At 45.9% G+C, this 19,192-nt stretch overlaps 3 protein-coding genes across 4 annotated transcripts; 2 read left to right on the top strand and 1 right to left on the bottom strand.

Moving 5' to 3' along the window:
* The first annotated feature begins 3,566 nt into the window (after window positions 1–3,566).
* LOC123395520 lies at window positions 3,567–7,332 on the top strand. 2 transcript variants are annotated; one of them, XM_045090520.1, is made up of 10 exons: window positions 3,567–3,816; window positions 3,891–3,929; window positions 4,883–4,936; window positions 5,334–5,387; window positions 5,735–5,788; window positions 5,887–5,958; window positions 6,053–6,142; window positions 6,505–6,561; window positions 6,916–7,027; window positions 7,064–7,332. In XM_045090520.1, exons 1-10 carry the CDS (start codon window positions 3,730–3,732, stop codon window positions 7,093–7,095), a joined length of 651 nt encoding a protein of 216 aa, XP_044946455.1. In that variant the 5' UTR covers window positions 3,567–3,729; the 3' UTR covers window positions 7,096–7,332. The 2 variants fall into 2 exon arrangements, with proteins under 2 accessions (XP_044946455.1, XP_044946454.1); XM_045090519.1 differs by having other exon boundaries at window positions 6,916–7,332.
* Window positions 7,333–10,730: 3,398 nt separating this feature from the next.
* Window positions 10,731–15,647, top strand: LOC123397951 (polyprotein of EF-Ts, chloroplastic). The gene is made up of 4 exons (XM_045092461.1): window positions 10,731–10,921; window positions 11,413–13,070; window positions 13,935–14,646; window positions 14,809–15,647. Exons 2-4 carry the CDS (start codon window positions 11,459–11,461, stop codon window positions 15,413–15,415), a joined length of 2,931 nt encoding a protein of 976 aa, XP_044948396.1. The 5' UTR covers window positions 10,731–10,921; window positions 11,413–11,458; the 3' UTR covers window positions 15,416–15,647.
* Window positions 15,648–15,686: 39 nt separating this feature from the next.
* Window positions 15,687–18,700, bottom strand: LOC123397952 (5'-adenylylsulfate reductase-like 6). The gene is made up of 4 exons (XM_045092462.1): window positions 18,419–18,700; window positions 17,041–17,213; window positions 16,823–16,947; window positions 15,687–16,400 (listed from the first exon to the last, which is right to left on the bottom strand). Exons 1-4 carry the CDS (start codon window positions 18,614–18,616, stop codon window positions 15,994–15,996), a joined length of 903 nt encoding a protein of 300 aa, XP_044948397.1. The 5' UTR covers window positions 18,617–18,700; the 3' UTR covers window positions 15,687–15,993.
* Window positions 18,701–19,192: the final 492 nt, after the last annotated feature.

Genomic DNA, 19,192 nt, shown 5'->3' with positions numbered 1-19,192 from the left:
GGCACTAAGCTCCCGCCTTCTTCTGCGCCGATGTGCGGCCATCTCCTCTACCGAGCAGTCGCAGCCTCCCGTACCCACTAGTAGGTTTGAGTGCAGAAAATATACGGTCGTACAGCAGCTACAGCGTGGCCGCCGACCGATTTTGCATCTCTAGTTTGCATTTTCTATCAGAGTTGTTTTTTTTACATCCTCGTTTTGCATCATTTGTTGGAGTTGACCTTTATAAAGATGCAAAAACATTTTTTAAAATGTAAAATTTTATATCTCATGTTTTACATTTTTAAGTTTACATCTTTTATTGAAGAGGCTCTAAGAAAAATTAGCGGACAAGAGGCGGGTCTCTCGAGCCAAAAGCCACTGCAAAAAAGAGTAGCACATCAGACATCAGTGCTTAACACATGTGCCCGAATAATATTTTCTGATATATTGAACAATAATACAAATTCTATGTTTTTAATCGTTCACAGAAGTTATCTTTCCTATTTTATTTATAAAGATTGAAGTTGGTGGTGAGTTTATATATGAGTCCAACATCCTTTTCATATAATCATATACACACATCTCCATATGTAAAACTAACAACCTTCCAAGCGACATATAAACAAATGTATTTTACTCGCGATGTGGGATTTATCATAGATAAACAAATACACTACTTTCATGTGAGACCAACATTTTTGTAAATGGCACAAATAAGAAAGACAAAATTGTGACTTCAACTCAAAATCGATCTTGGTTTTAGTTGTCTTCCCAACCAATTATGGTCATTTGAAATTCTCCGACGCCGCATGTCTCTCGTCGTATTTTTTGCTATCTTTTCTAATGTAAATCAGGTAGCGGTTGTAAACGACACTAATGTAATTTCACCATCTGTAAGCTAATGGTTCTGTGGCAACGCACGAACATCATGCTAGTAAGAAGAAGAAAACTGGCGGTGAGAAACCAAGCGGGGCCACACCCCTTAGAGCATCTTCATCCGTTCGCCCCGCCAAGGGCTTGAAATAGTGCCACTTGGGAACGAACCGGTGATATATTCGATAGGGGGAGGGGGAGGGGCTCGACTTCTCAGCCGACCCCCCAAGTTCGCCTCAGCCGGCGAGTTTGGCCCAAATTCGGCACACTTTGGCACAGATTCAACAAAAACTATTTTTTACCATATAGTTTATCACATAAATCAATATAAATCAAATAGTTCAACGAAGCAAGCTCATAATTCGAACACAAATTAAAAACCATCGAACTAGGCGTTGCCCTTGAGCCTCCTAGGTGCTCCACCAGATCGTGTTGTAGTTCTTGATAAACCTGTGGGTCTCGGATCTCTTGATGCACATTGAGGAAGGCGGTCCATGTTGCCAGTACCTAGTGATCAACAATTACAAGAGGACCCTGCCTGAAATATGATTTAGTGTCAAACACTGGCTCTTCCTGCCCACTCTCAATGATCATGTTGTGCAAGATGACACATCAATTCATTACCTCCCACATGTGAGATTTTGACTAGGTCAGAGCGGGATACCGGACAAAAGCAAATCAAGCTTGGAGCAGACCAAATGTCCGCTCGACATTCTTCCTGCAAACCTCCTCACACTTAGCAAAGTGTGACTTCTTGCCTCCTCGCACAGAGTTTGAGATAGTCTTCACAAATGTGTATCATCTTGGATAGATGCCATCTTCTAGATAGCATCCCTTATTGTAGCGGCGCCCATTAACCTCAAAGTTCACCAGATGAGCATGACCTTCAACAAGCTTGGCAAAGACATTCGAGCACTTCAGTATGTTGATGTCACTGTGAGTTCCTGGCATACCAAAGAAGGAGCGCCAAATTCAAAGGTCATGTGTGGCCACTGCCTCAAGTACCGCATTGCAATCTCCTTTGGCGTTTTTGTACATTCCCTGCCAAGCAAATGTACAGTTTTTCCATGCCCAATGCATGCAGTCAATGCTTCCAAGCATTCCAGGAAATCCTCTTGCTGCATTCTGTGCTAGGATCTGAGAAGTATCTTCATCATTGGGTGATCGCAAGTATCGTGGTCCAAACACTGTCACCACTGCCCTGCAAAACTTGTACAAATACTCAATGGTGGTGGATTCAGCCATGCGTCCATAGTCTTTTTGTGTATCACCGAGAGCTTTGTATGCAAGCATCCTCGTAGCTGTCATACACTTCTGGAGTGAGGAGAATCCAACTGTGTCATTGCAATCCTTCTTGCAAATGAAATAGTTGTCGAACTCCCGGATGGTATTCACAATCCGGAGGAAGAGCTTCCGGCTCATTCGATAACGGCGTCGAAATACTTTCTCGCCATGTAGAGGAGCGTCGGCGAAGTAGTCAGTGTAGAACAAACAATAATCGTCCATTCGATGCCTTTGCTTGCTCTTACGACGACCCGACGCCGAGCCACCTCACTGCGGCTTTGCATTGTTCGCGAACAGGCCGGCCAGAGTTGTGAGGATCATGAGGTGCTCTTCGCCCTTGGTGCCAGCCTCGGCTTCCTCCTTCACCAGAGCCACGAACGCCTCCTCCTCGTCGGAATCCATTGACGAACACGCAAATCATGGAACACCTGGCGGGCGTGGTGGGTTGGCAGCCGTCGGTATCCCCATGTTGCGTGGTCGTCGGTGCTGTGGAAGCTCGCGCAGGAACGTGATGGAGGCCTTCGCAACGAAACCCTCTCTTTACTGTAGGGAAATGACCTTTCTAGCGGCGGAGTGGTGGCTGCGTGTGGGTGGGGGCGGCATCGAGATCGACATGACGGCGAAAGGGGAAGTGGCGTCCTGTGGCGCGCGGGTCGAATCTGGGTGGGGAAAGGGCGTTTCTCGCTTGATAGTGATGGCCCACGCGCCACTTTTCCTTCCGTCGAAGCTCCCGAAGTGCCCAGTGCGCTGGGTTTAGCTTGGGATCGTCGGCTCAAAAAAAATTCAACGTCGTGAGAGCTATTGTTTTTTTCCAACACCAACGATAAAAAAAGGCGTCCTCGGGTGCGTGTTGGGGATGCGGCTGGACATGGTCTTATCACCACACCACGCACCTTCCGTCGGCCTCGATTTCCACTTCCAGCCGCGAACGCCTCGTCGTCGTCGGAATTCATTGATGAACACGCAAATCGCCGAACACCTAGCGAACATGGTGGGTGGGCAGCAGTCAGTATCCCCACTTGCATGGTCGTCGGAGCCGTGGAAAGCTCGCCCATGAATTGGATGGAGGCTGTCGCGATGAAACCCTCTCTTTCCTGTGGGGGAAATGGCCTTTCTAGCGGCGGAGCAGTGGCTGTGGGCAGATGGACGATGCCGGGATCGACATGGCGGCGAAAGGGGAAGTGACGTCCTGTGGCGCCCAGGTCGAATCTGGTAAGGGAAAATGTGTTTCTCGCCTCACAGTGATGGCCCACACGCCATTTTTGCTTTCGTCGAAGCCCCAATTATCCCAATACGCTGGGTTCGGTCTCGGATCACCGATTCAAAAAATAAATCCAACGGATGAAATTCGACATCGTCAGATGCTACTGGGTTTTCTTTTCGATGTTGGCCATAAAAAAGAGGCGTCCTTTGCGCTTGTTGGGGGTGCGGCTCGAAATGCTCTTATCACCACACCATCACCTTCCGTCCTTCCCATTTCGGTTTGAGTTTCAAATCTCTCTGTCTCACGCGCACCGTTAGGGCCGCCCCTCCCTCCGAAACCCTAACCCTAGCCACCACCAACGCGCTCCCTCCCTCCCTCCCTCGATCCTCATGTCCGATTCCGAAGCGTCCCCGCCGCCCGCGGTTGCGGTTGCGGCGGTGGAGGCGGCGGCGGGCGAGAACTCCCCGTCTCCGGCGGTGAGCACCGGCCCGCCCATCGTCCGATCTCAGTGCCTGCGGTCTGGTTTCTGATCGTTTGCCTCGTTTTGCAGAGGAGTGAGGAGTTGCTGCCGGTGGCGGAGAAGATCTCGGTGAGGATCCCCTTTCCTAGAGGCACTAGTATTTCTTTCTAAAGTTTTCTTATATTAGGAAAGGGGATCCTCGCATTTTTTTTGTTTGTGTGACATTTGTGAGCATGAAGACGCGGGACAGAAAAACCAAGTGCAACTAGAACGTCACATGTTAATTATAGGTGTTACTGGTTGGATTACCAGCTAAGCATATCAGTATGGTGGTCGTAACCATGCTTGCTGTAAATGCTTGCACCATCTAATCCTATGGAACAAGTTTCCATTCCCGACCTACGCCATGTTTGAGAAGTCATTACGAACATACCCATAATTAGTTATTTTACTTGCATTCCTACATACTATGCTCCTGAATTCCACCAAAGCCGAGAACAACATCCATACTCTCCACTTCGTTAGGGCACAACCCCAACTTCGGTGGATTAGGCATACTAAACAATGGCTTCATCGTCAAAGTTACAGACCATGCTTCTAGAATTCAGAAGATTTGGACTTCAGTGATTAAGATTAAAAAAAATCATGTGTTCAATCTTCAATGAAAATTTTAATGTAAATAATGTTCAAGAACCAGTTTCATCTGAATCATTGTGGGGCGTAACCTTCTTCTGTGTTGAGAGCTGAATCCTGGACCTCCCTATTATAGGATTCGTGGATGAACAATTCTAGTTCTGATATATAGGTATGTAGCATTTTGTCTGTTTGTCAATACGTACTGTATACCAATCTCATAATAGTTCAGTAAGTGGTTACCAAGCTATGTTATTTTACCTATAAACTGTCCCAAGTCCCTTGTTTCTGATTATATTAAATCTACCATTGCTCTTCAATTCGGCATTGTCCTTTTGTGCTGATATGTTTATAAACAATGTTTGCATGATATGTTTATAAACAATGTTTGCGTTCTAAGATTCTAAGAGAAAGAAGGAAATGAACCTTTTTATGTTTTTGAATAACAGGAATTAAATGAATCACAGTCAGAGCTTTTGGGAAGACTTCGAGGACTTAAGGAGGTATGCTGAAATATTGCAAAAAATATATATCTTTATTCTTCTTTTCATGCATATTTCTTAGTTTATTTAATGAATGTTTTGCTTTGATAGATAGTTCCCATTTGATCCATATCATGGTATCTGTACGCACAAATTTCATCTTACCATTTGGAGGGCATGCCTCAATGAGCCCGGGCTCACCAGAAATAGAAAAGAAATGACATCTTTGTGGTTTTTACTTGTAATACCTAAATCATGAAATAGTATGAACATGGTTATATTTTCAGGGCAAAGCCCTTAAATGCATAATAGGCTTGTTTGCTTTTTGGTACAGTTTGCACATTATTTCATTGCTTCAGTTGGAATTGTTAATCTCAGAACTGCTTTGTTTATAATTGTCTTGTTTCTTTTTTTTTAGGATTTGCAGAGTTGGAGAAACAATTTAGACACCCAAGTGCAGAAATACAAAACTGTGAGTTTCTGCACACTTCACTTGATGCTATGCTCTATATTAAGAATTTGTTTTTTTGAATTTACGTATATTCTTTCTTGTATCCCGAGAATTATTGTATTGATTATCGACACATTATTTGCAGAACGGTTGTCATATTTTAGTGATTGGATGATAGTTTGCTTTGTTTTTGGGTTTGGGTTCTATAAAACATGCAACGGGATAATGAAGGATTATAGTTCATTTGGTCAGAAAGTTTCTACATGTGTTCATACTTCCAAACAATACAACCTTCTTTGAATCAATGCAAACTAACTATAAGCTAGCACTCGTTGAATACCAACTTATTATCATTCTATGTCTTGCAGGAAATCTCGGATATCAAAACTGCACTTAATAGTGAAATTGACCAGCTGAAATCAGTAAGGACATGTCCCCATATTCTGTAAAAAGGTTTAATTATTAATCTCTTAATTTTTGTACCTTTGGCAAACTGCTTTATCTCCTTTGCCCCTACCAGGATTTCCAAGAACTGAGAACCACCCTTAAGAAGCAACAGGAAGATGTGACTATCAGCTTGAAGAATTTGGGGGTAATTACCTTTTTTCCATTCATGATGGCGTAATTTTTTTGTTGAACAATGCTGTCTAGCTTCTTTGTTCAATGTCTGCTTCGTTTTCTTTCAGCTAGAAGATGCTACCGAAAATGATGGGAACAAAGGAAGTGGGGAGGAAAATACAAGTGAGGGTGCATTAGCAAACATGGGGAACCTGAAAGTAAGTATTTTTCTGGCTTACATTATCTGCTCAAACATTAACTATCCTGTCAATATATATTTGGATATATAATTCATTGCAACCATGCAATATTAATTACTTGCGTTCTAGTAATGATTAGGTTGCTCAAACATTAACTATCCTGTCAATATATATTTGGATATATAATTCATTGCAACCATGCAATATTAATTACTTGCGTTCTAGTAATGATTAGGTTGCACAATTCATGGATACATAGGTAGTTGCAAGTATATGAGCAGCACTTGTGTCCTATTAGTGGTTATATTAGCACTTCGTTAAATGCTAATTTTTTTGTGACACGGTTTCTTAACCTGTCCCCCTCCCCTCTCTTTTTTCAGTTGGAGGATAATCCAGAAAATAATGATGAAAGCAGCACGGTTGAGGAGGAAAATAATGTGAGTATTTACTTATTGCACGGCTAGCGGCTAAAGCAGACTGGCAATGATTGATTTTGTACCTCTTGTTGAATTCCAGAACCTGCCCACGTTTCTGAACAATCGAGAATGTCGAGAACTATAAACCCAAGTCCTGAAATTTAGCATGAAATCTTCTACTAACGTAGCCTGATCTTTTCGGAGGACCCACAACTACTTAGTTCTTTTTTGGAACCACTGAGCACGTGCAAAGTAGGTATGCTAGCACCAGTACCAGGAAAACAAGTAGATTTAAGTGACATTATGATGGAACTATACATGCTCGGATGATGGTCTAGTATTACTTCACTTGACCTTTTCCATTCCCGATGGCAGTCGGAGGCCCCTGAAGAAGATGATGCGGCAGGCAAAGAAGCTACCAACACAGAAGATGGCACGGCGGGCGAAGAAGGTACCAAGACAGAAGATGGCACGGCGGGCGAAGAAGGTACCAAGACAGAAGATGGCATGGTGGGCGAAGAAGGTACCAAGATGGAGAATCCAAGCGACGAATAAATCAGCGCATGAACGGAAAGTAGAAATGGCGCCACTTCTTTGGTGGCCCCGCTGTAGAAACTTAAAGAGCAGTGGTAGATCGGTTCCTCTACAAGGGACGGCCCATGCTCTGTGTGATCATCTGGTCGTGTAGCCGTGGTCTTTCTTGAACGCTGCTGCGATGAGTGGGCTCCAGCACTCAGGAATTGTTGCAACCTGTTTAACTACCTTATTAATGTAAGAGCGTCCACATGAAAATTTCATCGTTTTTGCTTGTGCTGGGATGTTTTGCTGACATGAAGTACCTGCGGGAGAATGAGTTGTTGGCATGGAAGAAACTTGTATAGAAATGTCTTCTTAATGCGTTATGAAACGGACTGCACTCTGCGAGGTCTTTAGTGATCTACATGCTCTTATATTTCTTTATGAAGGGAGTGAGTACATCACTGACTCTTTTTTCAGTTGGGTGGACACTGAGGGCCTCTTTGATTTGAAGGATTTTGAAAACGCAGGAACAGGAAAAATAGAGGGTTGGAGTGACATTTCCATTTGAACCCTATAGGATTAGGAAGGAGTGTTTGATGCCACAGGAAAAAACAAAGGAATTGTAAAAAAAGTTTGGAGTGGATGTTTGATTTCCTATGAAATGTAGTATAAAAGATTCCATAGGAAAAATTCCTATTGGATCTAATCCTATGAATCAAAGGACCAATGTAGAAAAAATTCCTAAGGATTTCAATCCTCCAAAAATTCTATAGAATTCCTTTGAATCAAAGGAGCCCTGAATGGTTGTCATTTGGATACTGTTGAGTACTAGAAACCTGAGACTAACACAGGGATGCTATGATTCAGCTGTAATTATTTTATTTTATTTTTTGCGAGCCTATCTTGATGTTGAATTTATGCCAATTGATTCGCTGCCTAGCATGCTGATAGGAGCACTGTGGAAACTAATAGCCGGAGCCTTGGTGATTCGCTGTAGGAATGAATGCTAGACCATACGATGCACCCCGTTTGTTGCCCTGGTTAGAGCATCTCCAACAGCTGCGTTAAACAAGCGTCGCGTCGTAAATTTATCCATTTTAATGCGCACGCAATCGGCAGAGTGTCTCCAACGGGCGCGCGATAACCACGCGTGTGGCATATAGAGTTAGGCGCGCGGTTCGAATCGTCATGGTACGCTGCATATTTGGGGCGTCCGCTTCCGCGCGCGACACACACGAGAGCTCGCGCCGCACTCTCTCCACCGCGCCACCTTTGCCCCGCACGCGCCGGCGCCGACGAACTGACCCGATGGACGCGCGCGTCGGCCCCTCCTCACCCCATCCTACAGCCGCGAAGCCGTCGCCGCCGCCGCAAACCATAACGCTGGGAGCGTTGCCTCCGCTAGAGCTCCTCCGAGCATCAGCCTCGCGCGTGACCTCTTCATGCCGCCACGGATGACCTCGACGGCGGGCATTGTCGCGCCGGCGCCGACGCCCGCCGTGATGAAGCCACCTGCACCCCCCTCGAAGGCGCGGCCGAAGAAGGGCAAGACATCTGCGAAGAAGAACAAGGCGGCGGACGGCTCCGGCACCTCGAAGGCGTCAAGAAAGAAGCTTGCAGGGCGTGTGAGGGGCGAGGCGGCTATCGAAGCGCCGGCGAGCTCACTTGTTGAGCCGGCGGCCGACGCGCACAATGTGTTCGACGATATGCCCAAAGGTAGAAAATTTCCTCAACTTTTTTTTCTTGTTATTTTTTGAATGCATACATATAGATAGCTTATTTGCATTGTTCTATATACTTTGTAGTGTCAAAGACCATGCATACATGTCAACTATAGGTGTTGGCTTCAACAATTCGCATTGGTCTCAAACCAATGACATGCATTTCGAAGACCATGAGTTGGAGGTGGACGAGGATGGTGAGGGCATTGTCGGCGCACCGAAAGGAAGAGGAGGCAACTACGTCAACGAAGAAGACGTCGTGCTATGCAAAACTTGGTTGGATGTGTCGAGGGATCCATCCGTTGGAGGTGATCAAAGTAGAGATTCTTATTGGCTCCGGATGAAAGAACACTTTGATCTTCGCAATGTGAGTGGAATTGACCGCTCCGCACGATCGCTTCGCTTCCGGTGGTCGACCATCAACAAGGATTGTCAACAATAGGCGGCCGCACAAAAAGCGGTTGAGAAGTTGAACCCAAGCGGCACCAATGATGTCGATAGGGTAAGTGTCATTTCATCATTCCTCGTGTTCATCATCATGCTTATTGTTGGTGTTTCTTGTGCTAACTTGTTTTGTTTTTATGTAGTTAAATATTGCACAAAACTTGTTCAAAGGAGAGGAGAGGAGGACCAAGAAGGGGAAGATAAAGAAAGGAAGGCCATTTAGCTACGAAGTATTGAAGGATGATGAGAAATGAAAGAAGCGTGAGGATATTGATGATTTGGATTTGAGCAAAAAACGCAAGCGAACAATTGATTTGGAAGATGATGATGAGGAGGATGCATCAAGTGAAGAAGGCAAGAGAAGCCCCACACAAAACTCGGTTTCATACTCGAAGCCCAAACGACCGGATGGCACCAAGAAAGACGCAAAAGAAAAGAAGAAGAGGAAATGAGATGATGAGCTCAAAAATGCTATGGAAGCAATTGTCAACGCAAGAAAAGAAGCCAACGAGGCGAGGAAAATGGCAAGGAACCAAGATGCCGCGGCCGAGGAGAGGAGGTTGGCGGCCGAGGAGAGGAAAGCGGCATTGGAGGAGAGGAAGGTGGGCATGGAGGAGCGATCTAAATTGTTGAAATGGGAGAAGCACTTGTTTTTCTTGGACACATATTTGTTCAGTGATGTGCAAAAGAAGTATGTCAATCTTGTCCGTGAAGAAGTCTTGATCCAAAAAAAACCATGATTCGCACAATGGGTAGTGGTGGCCTTGGCGGCATGGGTGGCGGTGGCCTTGGGGCGTGGGTGACATTGGTGCCATGGGTGGCTTTGGAGCCACCATGGGCGGCATGGGTTTCATGGGTGGCTTTAGAGTTACCATGGAGACCATGGAAGGCATGAGTGGCTTCGGACCACCTCCGGGCGGCTTGGACGGCATGGGTGGCATGGGTGGCATGAGTTTTGCGTCTCTCATTAGCGGCATGGGTGCACCTCCGGACGCCGGTGTGCCACCTTCCCACGATCTTGGCAACACCTTCCGAGCTTCACGTGATGAAGATGCGACACACAACAATGGAGAGAAGGAGGAAGAATTGTCTTCGGCGGAGTTGGATGAATCGGAGGAAGATGATGATGAAGACGAGGACGAGGTTTGATTGTTGTGCCTTTCGTTTGTGTCATGAACTTGGTTTGTATTTTAAACTTCGTTGAATGATGTTGTGGGCATGAACTTTTGGGCACGAATTTGGTTGAATGATGTTTGTGATTCAAATTATATGTCATGTGTTTTGTGTTAATGTGTGAAATTTGTGTTCAAAATGAACAAATGTCAATGTCGGCTGCTCGCGCGCGCTGTATTTTAGTGCGTTGCTGGAGCTGTGCGTGTTGAATTTTAACGCGGCTGCTGCATACGCGCCGCGTTAAACCTGCCGATGACCTGCCCGGCTGAACTCGATCGTGAATTCGTGATCATGGTCTGGTACTGGGGTCAGTCAGGTCCAGCGGCAAAGCAAAACTGCTGTGCCCCATCCATCCCGGCCATCCACTGCTGTGCCATCAGTCTATCACCTCTGCGCTCTTTCTTCGTTTCGTTTCGTTTCCTTTCCAGATAAGGCTATATATCCCCAGCGACCCCTCCGCCTCCTCCTCAGCGCTCCCTCTCCTCACCACGGCCACCGCGGGAGCTCGCCGTCGCCCCGACGAGGTAACGCCGTTGTTCCCACGAAAATCCGTGCTGCCTGGCCGGCCGCTATACCGCGTAGCTAGCTCGTCGGTGACACTAATGCGGCCAGCGCCGTCGTCTATGTCTCTCGCCTCCCGCCCTCTCAACCACCTCCTTTGCTATCGCTTGCGCGGGACGTGTTTGTGGGTATGCCTGCGCCGACTGCCGACGGCCGTCTTGCTTCGGAGCACTGCAGCCCGCTTTCCCTCCAAATCGATAAGTTGTATTGTAGGGTAGCAGTACTCGCTCTGTGCATAGGCACTGGAATGCTGGACAGGATGCTCTCCATATTTAAAATCCACTGCAATAGTTGCTTGCGCCAAATTTTCTTGGGTCCGGTGTACTGCATATGCATGTTCGCAGTTCTCAACTGATGCTCTTTAGCAGTATCTCTTATCATGTATTGCTCTTTGTTCGTCAGATTATTTTGCTCTTCTTGCTTGGTGCTGAAACGAGTCTCTGTCCTCGTGCAGGGTTCTGAAGGAATCAAGTTTCCGATACAGCTCCCCTGAATTCAGCATGACGCCGGTGGTTCATTGCTCTGTTGGCACCATCAGCCTGTTCCACATAGGCAGCTTCAGGCCCGGCCGAGAAATACAGATAAGAAGGTTCCGTGGTTCAGAGAGGTATTCAAGAGTCACATCGCAGTCGCGCCATGGGCTGCTGCAGCCACAGACACCATTCCACCTGATCAGCATGTACAAAAGAAGCTGGTCCTCTGCCAACAACAGGCTGAGGACCTTGTCAGCAGCAGCTGTTGAGACTGATGTTGCGGTGGAGGGTTCATCATCTTCGTCAGGAGAAACTTCCGGCGAAACCTCCGAGGCCGCACCTGCCGCTGCTGAAACCACTGGGCAGGCTGTGGCTAGCACGACCCCGGCTTCCTCCCCTCCCAAGTTAGGTCGCAACCCACGTAAGAGCGAGATGCCGCCGTTGAAGGATGGTGATCTTGTTCCTGGTGTGTCCTTTACCGGGAAAGTCAGGTCTATCAAGCCATTTGGAGTCTTTGTTGACATTGGAGCATTCACTGAAGGCCTTGTTCATATCTCCCGAGTAAGCGATGGTTTTGTCGAAGATATATCTACCCTCTTCACTGTTGGGCAAGAGGTGTCAGTGAAATTAGTGGAAGTAAATAAAGAAACGAGGCGCATCTCCTTGACAATGCGGACAGGTGGAGATTATGTCAAGGAAGCACCTACAGCTCCAAGCGGTGGGAGGAGCCCAACTGCAGCTGCGCCTAGAAGCTCACCAAGGCAAACAAAGGATTTCAAGAAGATAGACGAGTCAAAGTATGCACGAGGACAATCTCTGACTGGCACTGTGAAAAATACAACAAGAACGGGGTCATTTGTGACACTGCCTGATGGAGAAGAAGGATTCCTCCCAAGGGAAGAGGAAGCAGCGGCACTGTTTACCCTTATCGGGCATTCCGCGCTGGAAGTTGGTCAAGAGGTAACGGTGAAAGTATTGAATGTAGCACGAGGCCAGGTCACATTGACAATGAAGGGGGGAGAAGATGATGAAGACGAGTTGTCGTCGTTAAACACCAACCTGAAGCAGGGATGGTCCAGAGGGACCAACGCTTTCGAGTTAGCTTTCCGTAGGAGCAAGGAAATCTCTGCATTCTTGGACCAGAGGGAAAAGGTTACTGCTCCAGAAGTGAAAACAGAAGTTGAGACTGAGACTTCAGTTTCAACTTCTGGGGTTGAAAGCACAGTTGACGACAAGCTCGTTGAGTCTCCTACTGAAGTTGAAAGCAAAGAGGATAGCTCTTCAACAGAAGCTGTCACTGGTGCCGTTGAGCCTCCTACAGTTTCTGCTACTGAAGTTGAAAGCAAAGAGGAGGACAGCGCTTCAACAGAAGCTGTCACTGGCGCCGCTGAGCCTCCTACAGTTTCTGCTATTGAAGTTGAAAGCAAAGAGGAGGGTAGCTCTTCAACAGAAGCTGCCACTGGCGCCGTTGAGGAAATCACTCCTCTTGATAAGGCTGAGGAGCCAGAAGAATCAGTGCCGGAGGTTCCTGCAACTGCAAGTAGTGAGTCTGCTGTGGTAACTGAGGAAGTAGCAGCCCCGGATGAGAAAACCACAGAGGTTTCTGCTACTGGAGCTGCAGAAGCAAGCATAACCACAGGTCAGCAGTAATTTTTGTCGACCAGATCTTATCTGCAAAAGGCCCTGATATGTAGTAATTTGATCAGTCACGTCCTGTCTGCGAAAGGCTCTTCAAGCAACTCTACCTAATTAGGAAGAGTATTAGGATAGATTGCATGTAAACTGTTCAAGCAACTCCTTTTGCCAGTTCTTTTTATATTTCTTCTTGTGGTATTGTTCCTTACGTTGGTAAATGACCCAAGAAACAATGCACTTAATTTTTTTCCTCGCTAGCTCAAAGTTTTGAGTTGATCGAATAAGGCTCAATATGTACAATCCAGATATCACCTCACCCGCCACTGTACAGTTTTGAACTATGGAGGATAAACCTCGGCATGATACTTTGGTTTGGCTTCAGTTTTTGCAACATCGCATTAGGGGGCTTTCTTCCTCTTCTGCATTTGCATAGCTTGGGTCTGATTTTTGTTTTGTTTCATGTGGCAACTACACTTTTTCCTACAAATTTGTTGACAGCATTGAAAGTCTTTAAGTTTGCTGTTTAATATTCCAAGATGGCATAAAGGGATTTCCTGATGACGTGCAACTATGTCTCGTAAATGCATTTAGAAAGTGATTGCCTGATACAAATTGTGATTTTCAAATATCAATCAGAACTTACTGTAAAATGAGACACCAGTACGTGGTCCTAAAGCTTTTATGGATGCAGTGTAAGTTAACAGGTGCACTAATTCTTCTAATTAACACCTCCATTATTTGCAATTTCATTTTGTTCCTTCTTTTACAAACATACTTGTCCCTGCATTTTCTGCATCACAGTTCACTGCATATTGCACTTTGTTGATGAACTGAAAGATTTTGATGGTTCTTTTCTGCATCTGTGCAGCAACTATTTCTCCTGCTCTTGTCAAGCAGTTACGTGATGCAACTGGAGCAGGCATGATGGACTGCAAAAAGGCTCTTGCTGAATCGAGTGGTGACATTGATAAAGCTCAGGAATTCCTCCGGAAGAAAGGGCTGGCTGCTGCTGACAAGAGGGCTGGAAGAGCCACTGCGGAGGGAAGAATTGGTTCTTACATACATGACAGCAGAATCGGTATCCTTATTGAATTGAACTGTGAGACTGACTTTGTATCACGAGGTGACATCTTTAAGGAGTTGGTCGATGATCTTGCCATGCAAGCTGCTGCTTGCCCTCAAGTAAATTACATTTCCATTGACGATGTCCCTGAGGAGGTTGTGAAGAAGGAGACGGAGTTGGAGATGCAGAGGGAGGACTTGCTCTCGAAGCCTGAGCAGATCCGTGCTAAGATTGTTGAGGGCCGAGTAAAGAAGAGGCTTGGAGAATTTGCCTTGCTTGAGCAACCATTCATCAAGAATGATAAGGTCACAGCCGGTGAATGGGTGAAGCAAACTATTGCTACAATTGGAGAGAACATGAAGGTGAGGAGGTTTGTTCGGTACAACCTGGGAGAAGGGTTGGAGAAAAGAAGCCAGGATTTTGCTGCTGAAGTTGCAGCCCAGACAGCCGCGAAGCCACCACCAGCTGCTCCTGTGAAGGATGACAAGCCCGATGAATCGGCTGAAGCCGCAGAGAAGTAATATTCCTCTCAGAATCTCATGTTGCTCATATGTGCTGTTTATGTTTCTTGGGGTGTGCATAATATGTGCACCAGAATGTTTTTACTGCCTTGGCATTTCTGATTTCAAACTGCATAGATCTTTCAATCTATATACTTATAACATACCTATGTTTCCAGGAAACCAGCTGTGGCAATTTCAGCTGCATTGGTAAAGCAACTCCGAGATGAAACTGGCGCTGGTATGATGGACTGCAAGAAAGCGCTGGCTGAGACTGGGGGTGACCTTCAGGGTGCTCAGGAGTTCCTCAGGAAAAAGGGCCTCTCGTCCGCAGACAAGAAGTCGTCTCGCCTAACCGCTGAAGGCCTGATTGGATCGTACATCCACGACAACCGCATAGGATGCATGATTGAAATCAACTCTGAGACCGACTTCGTGGCTCGCAATGAGAAATTCAAGGAGCTGGTGAATGACCTCGCAATGCAAGTGGTGGCATGCCCGCAGGTCGAATATGTCTCAATGGACGACATACCAGAGAGTATTGTCAGCAAGGAGAAGGAGATTGAGATGCAGAGGGAGGACCTGCAGTCAAAACCCGAGAACATCAGGGAGAAGATCGTGGAAGGGCGGATATCGAAGAGGCTCGGCGTGATGGCCCTCCTGGAGCAGCCCTTCATCAAGGATGACAGCAAGACGGTGAAGGATCTCGTGAAGGAGACGATCGCTGGTCTGGGGGAGAACATCAAGGTACGGAGGTTTGTCAGGTATACCCTCGGCGAAAACTGATAAATGAGACAGTGACCTCCGTCACAATCCCTGACATCAGGAGTTGGGCACATTTTGATTCATCATGATGCATAGCTGTTGCTAGTTTGTACTCAGTTGTACTCGGTTCCATGTATAATTTTGTATCACCTGTTACTATCGTTCCTGGTTCCAAACCACACGCTTTTTTGCACACCTTCAATGTAGATGACAAGAGAGATCAATATATTGTCCATGAAAGGATTACGGCAAATTAAATTGGTATCTGGTTCCATGTTTTAATTCAGAGTTCTTGCTGAAGCCAGAAGACAGATGGTACTATATGGAAACATAGGTCGAAATGTCATACTGCAATTGCAGATTACATGTGAAAAATAGTACAAGGCTTATGCTGTGTGCCCAGTTGCTCAAAACTATGACAATGGGTACTCATGATTAATGTTACAGTGTGATCTACACAGGCTCAGCAGTATCCCTAAGATTTACATGCTACAAACAAGATGTTTCACTACATTTTCATGTGAGTCACAGGAGCTTCCACATCCAGCGCAATTCAAACAGCCCGCATGCTCTCCCGCTCAATGTTAAAGTCCAAACCATCAATCCAACCTAGCAGCTCGGGGAGAAGATTGCCCACCAAGAGACACAGAAGCTAGAGATGATGCCCAGACTCTCGTGTTTATGGCTCCAACCATGAGCCTCCATTTGCTCCACAACTTCCTTACATCCACGGCATGGGGCACACATTCGAGCAGCTGGGTCAATTTGGCAAGCACTCCAAAGTTGGCGTGCCGAAAGTATTGGGTCCACAAGCCTTTGATGCAGGCGAAGAACTTTGGGAAGAAGAACAAAAATATCCTTAGGCAAATAAAGAGGATGCTGAATGCTAGGTAGGGCTCGCTCTTCACTGATTCGCTGACTGAACCATTCCACAGCTTCGCATACTGTGTGCTTCTTCCGGTTGTGTTCCACTTCCGCGGACCAAGATATGCAACTGGTTCTTGTCCTGCATCGAACAGAGTCTCTGTTAAGCCCGAATGAGAGTACCACCACGTACTTCCTATTATTCTATGAATTTAGTAAGATCATCGAAGTGTGACCAGCTAATGATAATGCAGTATCCGATCTAACAACCATACTGGTTAGTTTATAGTAAAATTATGACAATTACATCTGTGCACATTTAACATCCATATAATCGTATTGCCATTTCTCCTCCAGAGAATTGCTGTCGCCATCTTATCCATAGAACTACTATTCCCGTCTTTCGAGTTGTGCCAATAGAGCACAGGCTGCTTGGACAGCAAGATAATTAATATTTCATACTAAAACAGTGGTGTACCACACCACCCATTTATTTGCTAATCACATCAGGATATCAGGTGGGCCACAAATCAGTGAATGCATGATGAACATTGAGAAACCTACCAGTAACAGCAGAGTAAAAGTTGACCAGTGAGTTGAGATCTTTAGCAACAAGAGGCCAGAACGCATATGACTCATGAGCTATTAGTATAGAAGGAAGGCTGCGGACACCATATCTTGATAAAACTCTGCAAATCATAAGGAAGTATTAGTTAAGGCCATCGGTCATATTAATGGGTAAGAAAGGATGAGAGGAACACCACTACGCATAAGGCTCTTACGTTGGCATCACGTTGGACTGTTCTACAGCCAAGTGCTTAATATGTGGATACATTGAGCTAAGATCGTCGAAGATTGGTCTCATTCTATGAGAGAAAGGGCACCATGATGCATAGAAGAGGACAGCAGTGTACTCCTTTCCACCCAATTCTCTGATAAGTTCCTCCCCATTAACCTGCAAAGTTTTTCAAGGTGAGGTTCATATTAAGCCCGACATGGACTAAAGAACTCAGCTTCATAAACAGATGCTTTTGGCAGTCTACGTTGCCAATTATCCGCACTACAGCAAATTGACTAGAGAGCAGAGACTACATGGAACTGCTATGACATAAAACCATCATATTGGACGATCCATACTGAACAAGTAGGCTTAACACATCTTGGTTCTATCAGGTGGGCAGTCCGTTGATACGTTTAAACCACTTAGCCCAGACGGCGCCGTCTCATTGGCAGGCAATCCCTTGAGGCATTTAAACCTCTTAGCACAGTGAACCTTAGAACCATCTCATTAAATTAGTAACCAAGCTCAGTAATAGCAAGAAATAAACATCTCCCTAGCCAGAGCTATCCAAAACCTTAGCATCCCAAACGCTCAATGGTACTCCATGAAGTTTTGGATATTAATCCACTACTACACAAGTATCTTGTACGTTCTAATTCACTACTGCACGAAGTTTTAATTTACTCACAGAATGAACTGCCAAGCACTGGTACCATAAGCACAATAAGTTACAGAAATGAGGACACTGATCCACTCAATGACACCGAAACAACACACGGTATCTAGCTGAATTGCCCCTAAATTGGCATCTTGAAGGCTTGAACCGATGAAAGATGCCAACGCATTCCAAACAAATTTATCTCGAGCGCAATATTTGTGGGAAAAAAATTGATGCAGGATAAGAGCTAGACTAGACACCCAACTGAACCTTCATACTCCCGCGTTGACTAATACCCAATCAGCTCGCACAAAAAAATAATAATGAAACAGAACGGTTTATTTCGCCCCATATGAAATTGCAGGGAAATCGCCTAACCAAATCAAAAGGATAGAACAGAACCCCATCATGATAAACGTCAAGTTTTTGCCCCAAGAATTGCAAAGTGAATTCGCTCAATTTACTTCTGAAACTTGTAAAACAACAAAACAAACTTCTTGGCACCTAAATAGCATCAAGATTAAGGAACTGGACCTTAATTAAATTGTGTGACAGACGAATCGACGGACGAACAGGAATTCACGGGAGAAGAGAGATCAACGAAGAACCGTACGAACGAATCTCCGGATTCATCCACACAATAAATGCGCAGGTACACCCAAAAAAAGCAAACAATCTGTAGCCAACCAAACAGCCCGGAGCTATGGTGGGAGACACGCACCTCCTTGGCCAGCTGTCCCTCCGTCGAGGTGCGGCAGGTTCCCCGGAGCCCCTGGAGGAACGGCGGCGGCCTCTCCTCCGGCCTCGGGCACCGACCAGAGTGTACCGCCGTGAGCGGGTACGCGGACACCTGCAACGGCGCCGGGAGCTGGAGGAGCACGAGGAGGAGGAGAGGGGCGGCGAGGAGGCGGCCGGCCATGGCGAGAGGGGGAGGAGAGGAGTGGGAGGAGGACGCGTCGTGAGATTTCTTGGTTGTTTTTGGAGGTCGAGAAAGAAAGTGTACTGGTAACAAATTTGGAGGGTGTTTCCAGGAAAGAGCAGATTCGGGCTTTCGGAGGGCTGGAATGGAAAGCGTAGTTTAACCCTAACCGCTTTATTTAACTTGTGTTGCTCTTTTTTTCTTTTCTTTTTTTCAACTTGTTGTTTATTCTGCTGCTTGAATTGTTCTTCCAAGCTTTGATGAATTTCCCTCGCATCTTCCCTTCTTTTTCGTTTTCCTTGAGCGATCAATGCTGAGATTATTGATAATGCATTTTGATCCAGAGGGAGCATCGCAAGAAGTATGAACTAGGTGGTTGACTAGTGAAGTGTTGTGGAGCACGCGAGGTGAGAAGTACAAAAAGGACGGGGATGCTTTTACAACATTATTCTCTAAAAATTATCATGAATGCGTAAATTAGGATGAGTCACATGTAAATGTTAACTAAGAAACTCTGATATCTTTGATGTCGCTCCTCGATCTGTGATTTTTTGTAGAATTAGAACCGAACATATG

The sequence above is a fragment of the Hordeum vulgare genome, chromosome 5H (genome assembly GCF_904849725.1).
Source record: "Hordeum vulgare subsp. vulgare chromosome 5H, MorexV3_pseudomolecules_assembly, whole genome shotgun sequence".
NCBI lineage: Eukaryota > Viridiplantae > Streptophyta > Magnoliopsida > Poales > Poaceae > Hordeum > Hordeum vulgare.
Note: the sequence above shows the minus strand (reverse complement) of the source record. Positions and strands in the feature narration are given on the sequence as shown.

Coding starts and splice junctions, on each gene's coding strand:
- LOC123397952 (XM_045092462.1), bottom strand. CDS start 18,616: ATGGCCGGCCGCCTCCTCGCCGCCCCTCTCCTCCTCCTCGTGCTCCTC. Junction 16,948..17,040: donor CAGTCCAACGTGATGCCAAC/GTAAGAGCCTTA, acceptor TATGATTTGCAG/AGTTTTATCAAGATATGGTG. Junction 16,401..16,822: donor CTTTTACTCTGCTGTTACTG/GTAGGTTTCTCA, acceptor TGTTCGATGCAG/GACAAGAACCAGTTGCATAT.
- LOC123395520 (XM_045090519.1), top strand. CDS start 3,730: ATGTCCGATTCCGAAGCGTCCCCGCCGCCCGCGGTTGCGGTTGCGGCG. Junction 5,388..5,734: donor AAGTGCAGAAATACAAAACT/GTGAGTTTCTGC, acceptor TATGTCTTGCAG/GAAATCTCGGATATCAAAAC. Junction 5,789..5,886: donor AAATTGACCAGCTGAAATCA/GTAAGGACATGT, acceptor TGCCCCTACCAG/GATTTCCAAGAACTGAGAAC.
- LOC123397951 (XM_045092461.1), top strand. CDS start 11,459: ATGACGCCGGTGGTTCATTGCTCTGTTGGCACCATCAGCCTGTTCCAC. Junction 13,071..13,934: donor AGAAGCAAGCATAACCACAG/GTCAGCAGTAAT, acceptor GCATCTGTGCAG/CAACTATTTCTCCTGCTCTT. Junction 14,647..14,808: donor TCGGCTGAAGCCGCAGAGAA/GTAATATTCCTC, acceptor CTATGTTTCCAG/GAAACCAGCTGTGGCAATTT.